This window comes from Haliotis cracherodii, unplaced genomic scaffold (assembly GCF_022045235.1).
Source record: "Haliotis cracherodii isolate W230 unplaced genomic scaffold, xgHalCrac1.p SCAF_6, whole genome shotgun sequence".
Classification (NCBI taxonomy): domain Eukaryota; kingdom Metazoa; phylum Mollusca; class Gastropoda; order Lepetellida; family Haliotidae; genus Haliotis; species Haliotis cracherodii.
Window position 1 is genome coordinate 18074279 of NW_027266319.1, and position 13396 is coordinate 18087674.

Below are 13396 nucleotides of genomic sequence, written 5' to 3' on the forward strand. Positions count from 1 at the left end.
TTAACAGTCCAATATAAGGAACATTATCTAGGTTGTGTAAAATAATCATGATAAACTTAAAACCTGGAATTAATGTTTCGTAAGTTCTTATACAAAATTCAAGAATTTGTGTTTTATCTGATCCGACTGCTCCGATAAGATGTTCTTGACAATGTAATATTGTTTTGATGAACATTTTTGTAAAATCAATATTTCAATTGTAATCTAATGTCGCCGCTAGCGATCTGAATCTAAATAAAGTTTAATTCAGATAGCAGTGCTGTCCTACCGCCCGTCTTTCAGAAGATCAATTATGACGGATGTATCTCCACCGACATGGCGCAATTATACCAACGCATTATTACCAATGGCAACACACTTAGAGTGGGTTTCTATAGCAGCACGGCCAAACCCGTGAACTAAGATCACAAGTCTACCGAAATAGATGACTTCTCCTGAGATTCTAAACTATCCAAATACAGGAGATTTACAGGTAAAGGTTTACAAAGCATCGACTACGTGTCGCCTTTATTGTGTTACAGTGAAAAACGAGTGGCGTCACCTTTTGTATATAAAAATCCTTTCTTGGCGTATTTAATACTGGAATTAGACACATTTATCGACCATGAATCAATATTACAATTTGAGTTTTATGGAAGAAAAGTATCAGAAAGGTACAGTTTAGTGAGGTCAAATTTTCGGATGTCTATGGTATATGTCATGCTTACAGTATGAAATTCAAGTCTCGTGTCGAGGTTGAATATTAACCGTAAAACTAAGATTGGGGTTTTCAGAAAAGTATGACCTGTTAAACAAATTGACACCTTCGAGGAGAAAAACTGAATAGAAACGTCATTTCCTTAGACCCAATATAACTTTCCAAATAATCGATAGAATGGTCCAACAAGTTTATTGTGTGGCAGCAAAATATCGGGGAAGTCATATTCACAGACATCTGCCACATTAAACACCTTGTGACCCTCACAAAACACTCGGTGGGGTAGCCTAGTGGTTAAAGCGTTCGCAGGGCCCGCCGAAGACCCAGGTTCGATTCCCCACATGGGTACAATGTGTGAAGCCCATTTCTGTTGTTCCCCGCCGTGGTATTGCCATACCATAACTGATCCAACGCCAAATCTGTCATGAGGTCTTAGATTGGCATTGGCTTGACGTTCATATCGACTTCGCCAAACACGACAACGCCTATCCGGGGAAGTGCAAAGTGAATCGGGACTCGTCTAAAAACATGACACGTTACAAGCGATGATTACCCAAGGTTCGACGTTGTGTATATCTTTGAAGTCTGTTGGCAATATGACGATTTGTAAGGGCGGCAAAACACGTGGCTGTCGAGCATTGAGATGAGCTGCCTGGAGACAATTTCTAATCGTCTAACTCGTACTCCAGTAGCCTGATGAAAGTGTGCATAAATTTGATCGCCGTTTGAGTTCGATTTCTTAGAGTTTGGTTTCGGATCAATCGATCCTGTACTCTTGTCGTTGACCTTGAATGCCCTGAAGGGGTCTATCGTCAACATTGGGGTTTGTTGGTACCTGTTCCATTGTTTGTTAATCACAGTTTGCGAAAGATTAGAACGTATTCGCTGATTTCTGCCGGTTCCAGCATGCCAATCGCCCGTAGACGCTCGGCTTGTTACAGACGCCGCATTGATAGTTCATACACAAACAAAGGATGAAATCATATAAATCACAACTGTATGGTGAGCAGAATGAATAAGGTTGACAGAAATAATGGTTTACAGAGATCAATCGACCTTCCTTGAAAGTTTAAAAAATCAGGAATGACATCCTACGCACGTGTGAGGCGCTACTACGTATTTGTCGTCATCACGTAATTCCCTACTTGTTTTTGGAAAGTATACACACATATATATATATTATACACTCGATTTGGGAAGATAACGTTTCCTACTGTATCGACTACATTTGTAAATGTGCGATTTTATTAACAAAAGACTTGTAGGAAATATCGTTTAAATCAATGTAGAATAAATCATGAGGGGTATTACAAAATTCGAAAGTCATGAACACCACATTGCATACTGAGTTTGAAAGATATTCGTAACAACGTTTGAGATAATGAATTTACATCAATAGTCAACAGAATATTGACGCTTGACGAAGTAATGCTTGACTGACTGATTTTTAAGTATACTGAGTCAAATCAAAAAACTTTACATTTTTAAAAGTAATCCCATATATGATATACAACGGACAAATGTATCAGAGAAGGTAATTTTTAATCATTAATATCCAAAGAAGGATTTTAATTATCGGTGGTAACCATAATTTGTTCCAAGCACCTACGGTATTCGGTAATAACATCAACAGTATAAATCATAAGTCCCAGGCACGGGAATCTGATGGCACACAAGTTCAGTAGCGTGCATGGCCACCATGTGTGTTGACAACTGCCACACAACGCCTCCGCATGGACCTTGTGATGCTTGTGAACACATGATTGGGAAGACGACGCCATTGTTGCTGCAAAATGGTGCCAAGATCTTGCAAATTCTGTGGTTGGTTCTGGAGAGTACGAAGACTTCTGCCAAGAGCATCCCAGACGTGTTCGATGGGATTGAGATCGGGAGACCTTGACGGCCAGTCCATGACGTTGACTCCCGAATTCTGAAGGAGATTCCTTGTCAATATTGCTGTGCGCCTCCACACCCTCGCCCTACCATCAGCAAATCAAAGATTAAATCGGGATTCATCACGGAAGACGACTTGATTCCAATTCCTAAGTCCATCGTAAGTGTCGCTGTGCCCACAATTGACGTTGACGTCTGTGTAATTGAGTCAGAATCGGCCCGCAGTATGGCCGTCGTGCTTGAAGGTGAGCAGTTCTCAGACGGTTTCGAACAATTTGCGCACTCAGTCTACCCCTAAACAGTTCTTTTCTGGTTGATGTAGCCGTCAAAAATCGGTTAAAGAGGTGGCGTAAGACAATCTGACGATCCTCTGCATGTGACGTCACACGTGGTCGACCTGGCCAAGGGCGATCAGCGGTGGTACCCGTTTGCTGTAGACGCGTCTGTAAATCATAGACAGTCCGTCGACTACAACCCATCGTCCTTGTGACTTCAGCTACGGACGTTCCCGTCTGCAATATGCCGATGGCACGTTCACGTTGCACATTTGAAAGGCGTGGCATGACAAATGGCCTTAAAGACTTTTGTTTTCTTGTGTTTTTCTTTTTTTGTTAATGACTGCTAACAAGTATGGCTGAAAAAAACGTGCGGTATTATGGCCACGTGACCAGTTGCACTTGAAAAAACACTTTTGCCACTATAGTGCTGTGCACATGATTTTGATCGATTCACCTGCACAAAAACGGGTGTTATCTGAAGACAGTACGTGGCCATTACTGTTTAAATACACAATAAGGGCCCACAATGATAACTGGTCAAAATGTTACAATTTTAGGATTGTGACGTTTTTAATTTGGTTCAGTATATGTGCTGTTTTGTATTGTCGGGTTCAATTTTTAGTGTGTGAACGATGTGGAATGTTTGGTATTCGATTTAAACAGTTTAAAAGTGTACAATGTGTGAAGCCCAATTCTGGTGTTCCCCGTCGTGATATTGCTTGATTATTGCTAAAAGTGGTGTAAAACCATACTCACTCACCCACTCACATATATACAAGTCTGTGTATTGTATGCCACATACATGTCTGTGTATTGTGTGTCACATACATGTCTGTGTATTGTATGTCACATACATGTCTGTGTATTGTGTGTCACATACATGTCTGTGTATTGTATGTCACATACATGTTTGTGTATTGTGTGTCACATACATGTTTGTGTATTGTGTGTCACATACATGTCTGTGTATTGTGTGTCACATACATGTCTGTGTATTGTGTGTCACATACATGTCTGTGCATTGTGTGTCACATACATGTCTGTGTATTGTGTGTCACATACATGTCTGTGTATTGTGTGTCACATACATGTAGGTTTATCGTGTGTCACATACATGTTCGTTTATTGTGTGTCACATACATGTTCGTTTATTGTGTGTCACATATATGTCTGTGTATTGTATGTCACATACATGTCTGTGTATTGTGTGTCACATACATGTCTGTGTATTGTATGTCACATACATGTTCGTTTATTGTATGTCACATACATGTAGGTTTATTGTGTGCCACATACATGTCTGTGTATTGTGTGTCACATACATGTCTGTGTATTGTGTGCCACATACATGTCTGTGTATTGTGTGTCACATACATGTCTGTGTATTGTATGTCACATACATGTTCGTTTATTGTATGTCACATACATGTAGGTTTATTGTGTGTCACATACATGTCTGTGTATTGTGTGCCACATACATGTCTGTGTATTGTATGTCACATACATGTCTGTGTATTGTGTGTCACATACATGTCTGTGTATTGTGTGTCACATACATGTCTGTGTAGTGTGTGTCACATACATGTCTGTGTATTGTGTGTCACATACATGTCTGTGTATTGTGTGTCACATACATGTCTGTGTATTGTGTGTCACATACATGTCTGTGTATTGTGTGCCACATACACGTCTGTGTATTGTGTGTCACATACATGTCTGTGTATTGTATGTCACATACATGTTCGTTTATTGTATGTCACATACATGTAGGTTTATTGTGTGCCACATACATGTCTGTGTATTGTGTGTCACATACATGTCTGTGTATTGTGTGTCACATACATGTCTGTGTATTGTGTGTCACATACATGTCTGTGTATTGTGTGTCACATACATGTCTGTGTATTGTGTGCCACATACACGTCTGTGTATTGTGTGTCACATACATGTCTGTGTATTGTATGTCACATACATGTTCGTTTATTGTATGTCACATACATGTAGGTTTATTGTGTGTCACATACATGTCTGTGTATTGTGTGCCACATACATGTCTGTGTATTGTGTGTCACATACATGTCTGTGTATTGTGTGTCACATACATGTCTGTGTATTGTGTGTCACATACATGTCTGTGTATTGTGTGCCACATACATGTCTGTGTATTGTGTGTCACATACATGTCTGTGTATTGTGTGCCACATACATGTCTGTGTATTGTGTGTCACATACATGTCTGTGTATTGTATGTCACATACATGTTCGTTTATTGTATGTCACATACATGTAGGTTTATTGTGTGTCACATACATGTCTGTGTATTGTGTGCCACATACATGTCTGTGTATTGTATGTCACATACATGTCTGTGTATTGTGTGTCACATACATGTCTGTGTATTGTGTGTCACATACATGTCTGTGTAGTGTGTGTCACATACATGTCTGTGTATTGTGTGTCACATACATGTCTGTGTATTGTGTGTCACATACATGTCTGTGTATTGTGTGTCACATACATGTCTGTGTATTGTGTGCCACATACACGTCTGTGTATTGTGTGTCACATACATGTCTGTGTATTGTATGTCACATACATGTTCGTTTATTGTATGTCACATACATGTAGGTTTATTGTGTGTCACATACATGTCTGTGTATTGTGTGCCACATACATGTCTGTGTATTGTATGTCACATACATGTCTGTGTATTGTGTGTCACATACATGTTCGTTTATTGTGTGTCACATACATGTTCGTTTATTGTGTGTCACATACATGTCTGTGTTTGTGTGTCACATATATGGATGTGCATTGTGTGTCACATACATGTAGGTTTATTGTGTGTCACATACATGTCTGTGTTTTGTGTGTCACATACATGGATGTGCATCGTGTGTCACATACATGTCTGTGTATTGTGTGCCACATACATGTCTGTGTATTGTGTGTCACATATATGTCTGTGTATTGTGTGTCACATATATGTCTGTGTATTGTGTGTCACATACATGTTCGTTTATTGTGTGTCACATACATGTCTGTGTTTGTGTGTCACATATATGGATGTGCATTGTGTGTCACATACATGTTCGTTTATTGTGTGTCACATACATGTCTGTGTATTGTGTGTCACATACATGTCTGTGTATTGTGTGTCACATACATGTCTGTGTATTGTGTGTCACATACATGTCTGTGTATTGTGTGTCACATACATGTCTGTGTATTGTATGTCACATACATGTTCGTTTATTGTATGTCACATACATGTAGGTTTATTGTGTGTCACATACATGTCTGTGTATTGTGTGCCACATACATGTCTGTGTATTGTATGTCACATACATGTCTGTGTATTGTGTGTCACATACATGTTCGTTTATTGTGTGTCACATACATGTTCGTTTATTGTGTGTCACATACATGTCTGTGTTTGTGTGTCACATATATGGATGTGCATTGTGTGTCACATACATGTAGGTTTATTGTGTGTCACATACATGTCTGTGTTTTGTGTGTCACATACATGGATGTGCATCGTGTGTCACATACATGTCTGTGTATTGTGTGCCACATACATGTCTGTGTATTGTGTGTCACATATATGTCTGTGTATTGTGTGTCACATATATGTCTGTGTATTGTGTGTCACATACATGTTCGTTTATTGTGTGTCACATACATGTCTGTGTTTGTGTGTCACATATATGGATGTGCATTGTGTGTCACATACATGTTCGTTTATTGTGTGTCACATACATGTTGGTGTTGTGTATGTCACATACATGTCTGTGTATTGTGTGTCATATACTTGTATGTGTATTGTGTGTCACATACATGTATGTATATTGTGTGTCGTATACATGTATGTGTATTGTGTGTCAAATATATGTATGTGTATTGTGTGTCACATACATGTCTGTGTATTGTGTGTCACATACATGTAGGTTTATTGTGTCTCACATACATGTTGGTGTATTTTGTGTCACATACATGTAGGTTTATTGTGTGTCACATACATATCTGTGTATTGTGTGTCACATACATAAAGGTTTTATTGTGTGTCACATACATAAAGGTTTTATTGTGTGTCACATACATGTCTGTGTATTGTGTGTCACATACATGTAGGTTTATTGTGTCTCACATACATGTTGGTGTATTTTGTGTCACATACATGTAGGTTTATTGTGTGTCACATACATATCTGTGTATTGTGTGTCACATACATGTAGGTTTATTGTGTGTCACATACATATAGGTTTATTGTGTGTCACATACATGTAGGTTTATTGTGTGTCACATACATGTATGTGTATTGTGTGTCACATACATGTAGGTTTATCGTGTGTCACACACATGTCTGTGTATTGTGTGTCACATACATGTCTGTGTATTGTGTGTCACAAACATGTAGGTTTATTGTGTGTCACATACATATAGGTTTATTGTGTGTCACATACATGTAGGTTTATTGTGTGTCATATACATGTATGTGTATTGTGTGTCACATACATGTAGGTTTATTGTGTGTCACGTACATGTCATATCCAACAGAAATTAACTGTAATGGAGCTTAGTCAGTACAAGAATACTTCGATATGGTCATATTTTTCAAAAATAACTTGATTTTAAACTTTAACAGAAGAATTCGCGCAATACACAATGCTGATGTGTTTCCTAGATATGTTATCTTTGTGGTTGGAAATTCATTTCTCAACCCTGTCTTCATTGAACCAGTTTATGTTAAAATTAACTGCAGGACCGAGAAATCCTGATTCCATTTTACTTAAAAGCCAGAATCTTACTTAAAAGTCAGGCATACGTACGTGTTCCTTGTACATGTATGTTGGGTACCTTGGTCCCTTAATATACTGAGTATATTAGGTACAGACACATTTCGAGAATGGAAGCAGGATAATAATATACTGTGTCCCGAAGGACGCACCTTATGTTCATTGTACCTACAGCACACCAAGGGCAGTTATGGGTGTCTGTTATTTCATCCATCAATCATGACCACTGTCCACATGATCATTGATTCATTCCAGGCTCTAAAGTCATTATCAAAATGTACAATACACCACACTATTTCATTACTTCACAGGACCCTCATATTGCCTGCAATGATCCTTAACATTAATTATTTGTAACACATTGGTAAGTAAAGGTAAATCCTGTTGTGTTTGAACTATCGATGCGGCGTCTGCAACGTGCGGAACATCTACGGGATATTTGCATGATGGAAGCTGACATAAGTCAGTGGGATACTTTGGAGGTATGGGTCAGACGATTAGAAATCAATTGATAATACAATATATTATCAAATCAACTGAGAGGTAAATTTTCTTTTGCTCCTCAGGTTCGATCCGAATAGTTTGATATTGATCAACATGTTTATGTTACAATCTGAAAATGACTAAGCGATGTTGGAGTCAAGAATGGTACATTTTGTTTATTTGTTGTTTAACGACGCACTCAGCACTATTCCTGATATATGACAGCTGTCTGTAAATAACCGAGTCTGGACCAGACAATCCAGTGATTAACATCATGAGCATCGATTCACGCAATTGGGATACGATGACATCCATCAACCAAGTCAACGAGTCTGACCACCCGATCCCGTTAGTCGCCTTTTACGACAAGCATAGTCGCCTTTTACGGCTGGGTTGCTGAAGACCTATTCTAACCCGGATCTTCACGGGTCGGCACATTTGGTAGACGGCTTGGTATATAACATAGAAAAGCTAGATTCATGTACGTGTTTGTGTGAATTCTGCGTGTGCGCATCGCCCTTACATTAAATAAACAATGTCAGTCGCCATTATATTAATCATTTTCCATTAGACATCTCTGCCAAAGGCAAAGTCCATTGTACGTTTCTCACTGTATCGTCAGCATGAAGTGTTTATAATAATAATAAAGTCCATTTCTTCAGCGCCATTTCCGTATACGTAGTTGCTCATAGCGCCTCACACAGGGTCATAGACACATCTAAAGAGATAAGTCTTTAGTTTTGTCTTGAAAGTGTCCAGAGTTGGAGATTGCCTAATTTCCACTGGAAGGGAATTCCAGAGCACAGATGCAGTGTGAGCAAAAGTTCTGTTGCCGAATGCTTTGAGTGAGACCATAGGGACACTAGACTGGAGTTTATGTGCTCATCTGAGATCTCGTGCTGGTTGGTGTAGGGGAAGAAGTTCACTCAGATAGGAAGGTGCTGTACTATAGTAGCACTGGTATGCAATGCACACGACTTTGTATTCAATCCTAGATCTTATTGGAAGCCAGTGTAATGATTTTAATAAAGGAGTGACATGTGCACGCTTATTTCGTCTACACATCAATCTGGCAGCAGCATTCTGCACACGTTGCAATTTGCTACATGGATCCTGTTTGATATTTATAAGCAGACGGTTAGCAAAGTCCAACCTGGATAGGATAAGTGATCTCACGAGCTGATGTCAACATGGGTCTTATCGGACTGACATTTCGAATGTGGAAGTAGCAACTTTTGCAGATATTGTTTACTTTACAATCCATGGTCAGGTTATGAGTAACTATCAGTTAGTGATGAAACGTATCCCTGTGTTAGGTGCATTAATGTTAACATAAATATCGCCATGCATAAGCACATGAAAAACGACTTAACAATTATTCTTCATCACAAAACTTAGACAGTGGATGACGTCGATGTTATTTTGAAGATGGAAGAACATGAATATGGTTTATTCTCTTTGTCACGGCGTTACAGAGCTACTTCTTGCTCCTTCATGAGGTGAATGATGAGTAAGAGAATGGAGGTTAATTTTAATATATATATGCTATGAGATGGATGTACAACGATAACAATATAATGTTAAGGCCGATGAGATAGGATAAATGTACAAATATAACAATATAATGATGAAGCCAATGTGATAAACAGGAGACGATTAATTAAGTACACTGAAGGTGTTATGGTGACAGGGAGCTTGGTATTGCGACACAAGCAATAAGGCAATCAAGATGTCCATAGTGGCTGATGATATGATTAAAGCACAGAGGAGTACACAGTGGGTAGGGAGATACCTTGGTCTCTGATAATGGCTGGCTTCTTTCTTTGGTTTCCGATGCTGTATTGAAGTTTCCTCTTTTTTCAATGACTGATGTTGGTTTGGAAAATCTTGGTATGTGGCAAGGAAATATGGTGGTAAGGATGTTTAATGAGATGTTCCGAAAGGGCAGATTTCATATCAGAGTTTTCAACAGAGGACTTGCGTTCTTTTGTTCTGGTGGCTTAGGGGCGTGACGTCTCTCCAATGTATTTGTGTCAACAGTTGCATGATATCTCATACACAAACCCTTGAGTTTGGGGTGGACTGGGTTTTACCTTTCCTTTGATGCGTTTTTCAGTGTCCTGTCGGAAGTGAAAGTCACGATCATGTTGGCTGTTTTGGTGAGCAGCCTGATGATCTGGTACCCGGTAAGGTATTGATGTGGGATGCTGACGAGGCTGGGTATCGAGGCTTGTTTGGACTTAGAAACGGGATCATTTTTCAGGGCTTCTTGGGTTTTCCGTGTGGCTTTCTCCAAAAGATGTTTGGGATTTCCATTGAGGGCGTTGAAAGTGTGTTTTAGATGCTGAACTTCTTTGTTGAGACTGTCCAAATTGCAGATGGCTATTGCTCGTCGGGTGAGAGTTGCAATTATGGCTTGTTTGGTCAGAGGATGGTGGTTTGACATGTAGTGAATGTACTGGTCTGTATGCGAAGGCCATCGGTAGAAGGTGGTGTGGATAACCATCGACGAAGGATAATTCGTGGTCTGTTGGTTGGCTGTGGGGTCCTGGTCTTGGTGAACGTGTCATCTACTCTGTGTACCTACATAACGGCTGGAAGGGGGATGATGATGAACCGACGAGGGGGCGTTAAAACACAATGGCGTCCCAGGGTACTACATAAGACGGAATACGAACGTTGTATATGCAGTTTTAGTTTTGACCTTAGAGCTTGCTACCCTCTGACAAATGGTAAACACTTAAAACCGCCTACCACCGCGTCCATTATACAGGCAATGATGCCACCTCTGACAAATGGTAACCACTTACAGCCGCCTTACACCGCGTCCATTATACAGACAATGATGCCACCTCTGACAAATGGTAACCACTTACAGCCGCCTAACACCACGTCCATTTACAGACAATGATGCCACCTCTGGCAAATGGTAACTACTTACAGCCGCCTAACACCGCGTCCATTATACAGACAATGATGCCACCTCTGACAAATGGTAACTACTTACAGCCGCCTAACACCACGTCCATTATACAGACAATGATGCCACCTCTGACAAATGGTAACCACTTACAGCCGCCTAACACCGCGTCCATTATACAGACAATGATGCCACCTCTGACAAATGGTAACCACTTAAAGCCACCTAACACAAAGTCCATTCTACAGACAACGATACCTTATATGTTATACCATAAAGGCAACCACACCTTAAACCTTATTTCATATATACATGTTCCTACTTGTTACATATTTGTTCGCAGTAGCTGCATGTATACAATATCCGTTTCGATATATATAAATAATAGTACGAGTTGATTGTACGATTCCGACATCATTACCAAATATCATATATAAAGTTGTTTTTTATCACTTTATTTCTTTTTGCGTGGGTAGATATGACATGTTATTTCAATAGTATATTACAATATTTGGTCAATATAAGTATATGTAGTCAGTATATTGTGATACATATCAAAAACATGTAGGATAGGCAAATTTGTCACTACAGTATGATTATGCAAACAGATTGTGGCATGACGACCAGGAGGTGCTATGACTCTATGAATGCAAACAAACACTGACACCTTATGAGGAATCACATAATGCATGCACCCATTGCAAACAAACATACCTTATAATGTTACATCACGTAAAATGCAAGGCTACTTGAACGTGTCGCTTAACGATGTTTAATATAAATCACAGTATTGTTATATCGATTATTGCTGTCAACTCCACCTTCTATCTATATCAGCGCTAATACAGAAACTGATTAGTCTGGGAAAAGCTGGGGGAGGAGGGGGGAGGGGGGGGGGGGGGGGGGGCTGTAAATATGTAATATAAAATTAGAAAGCACACCATCACTCATCTTCCCGAGGCAAGGGAGTTAACTGACTATAAAAGTCCAGTTTCCATCCTTGCCGAACTAGCCTGGAATTATGGAAATGTGTTTAGGATGGACTAACGAGTCTATGCATAGTCCAATCAAAATCGCGTAACGAAATCTTCATCCGGTTAGAAAACTGCCGTGATTTCGTCGTTTTCAGGATTTACAAAGAATGTGTACTGCCAACTCGGCGTCAACAGATATTGTCCAAATCTTTTCAAGGTACTCACGTGTATAGATGCACTTCGCGAAGACATGAAAGTGATATGAGAGGTGGAATCTGATTGGTCAATAGGAGGGATATAGAAGGCACACAACTTGTAATAGCCACTGGTGGCACTACGATTGAGACCATGAATTCGAGCCTAGTTCGGCAAGGGTGGAAACTGGAATTTTAGTGAGTTAACTTCCTTGCCTCGGGAAGATGACCATCACCACCCATGCCAACAGCCTATAAAAGCACGTCGCCAGTTCAACAATCTGAACCTAACGACATACATAGACTTAATCCTGCAATCCTGTAAGTTCAACTGAGAAAATGTTACTGCTTCGAAAACATTCATTGTGTGGCAATTATCGGTTGGTTAGCGTGTGATCGGTGATCTGATATCGTTTACCCCGTCCACTGATTAACCCACCTGGACTAGGAATAAACGAGACCAGTGAAACAACCTCAAGTCTTTCATAATATACACCAATGAATAACAATTCAGAAGATGAGGAATGTGGTTATGTAATAACATATTAAGTACGTAAACTGTGGTAAAATACTTAAAACTATAGGTAATTGATATTACAGATAAGTCTAATGGGGGTTAACTGAAGTATACTCAGTTTATTCACATAATAAAATACATAATTTGAATAATTCTTTTGGATTGTTTACCAGATAAAGGCCTGTTACATTTTTTTTTCAATTTTTGAAATGTAATCAGAGCGAAAACAGATTTCAGTAGCAATGGTAAATTAATCATGGGGTTCCCATCTAATGTGTTTGTCATTTCTGACACCATAACACACACGTTTACAATTTAAAACAATATTCATAAGTATTCAAATACGTATTACCCGGATTTCACAAATTTCAGATTGTGATTTTATTTCAAACAGGATAAAATATTATCTTGGTAAAAAAAACGATAAAACCTTGTGAAGGTGAGTCTGGGACAGAAGTAAGTTGCCTTCAATATTTAATATTTATGTTCTCCGTAGGAAAATAACACACGTGGAACATATGTGTTGCTATGGAAACAGACATCGTACTGGTTCTATAAATGCAGTGTATTAAACATTCAACTACATCCGCGAGGTGTTTACTTAATTGCACGATTGTGTGGTATAGTCATTGATTCAATGT

At 39.3% G+C, this 13396-nt stretch overlaps 1 protein-coding gene across 1 annotated transcript in view; it reads right to left on the reverse strand.

The window, feature by feature from the left end:
- The window catches only part of LOC139446297 (protein dachsous-like), a 49906-nt gene extending 39250 nt beyond the window's left edge, over window positions 1-10656 (reverse strand). The window contains exon 1 of the mRNA XM_071227647.1: window positions 10244-10656. Within this exon, the coding sequence (XP_071083748.1) occupies window positions 10244-10656 (413 nt within the window). The remainder of the gene's footprint in view (window positions 1-10243) is intronic.
- Window positions 10657-13396: the final 2740 nt, after the last annotated feature.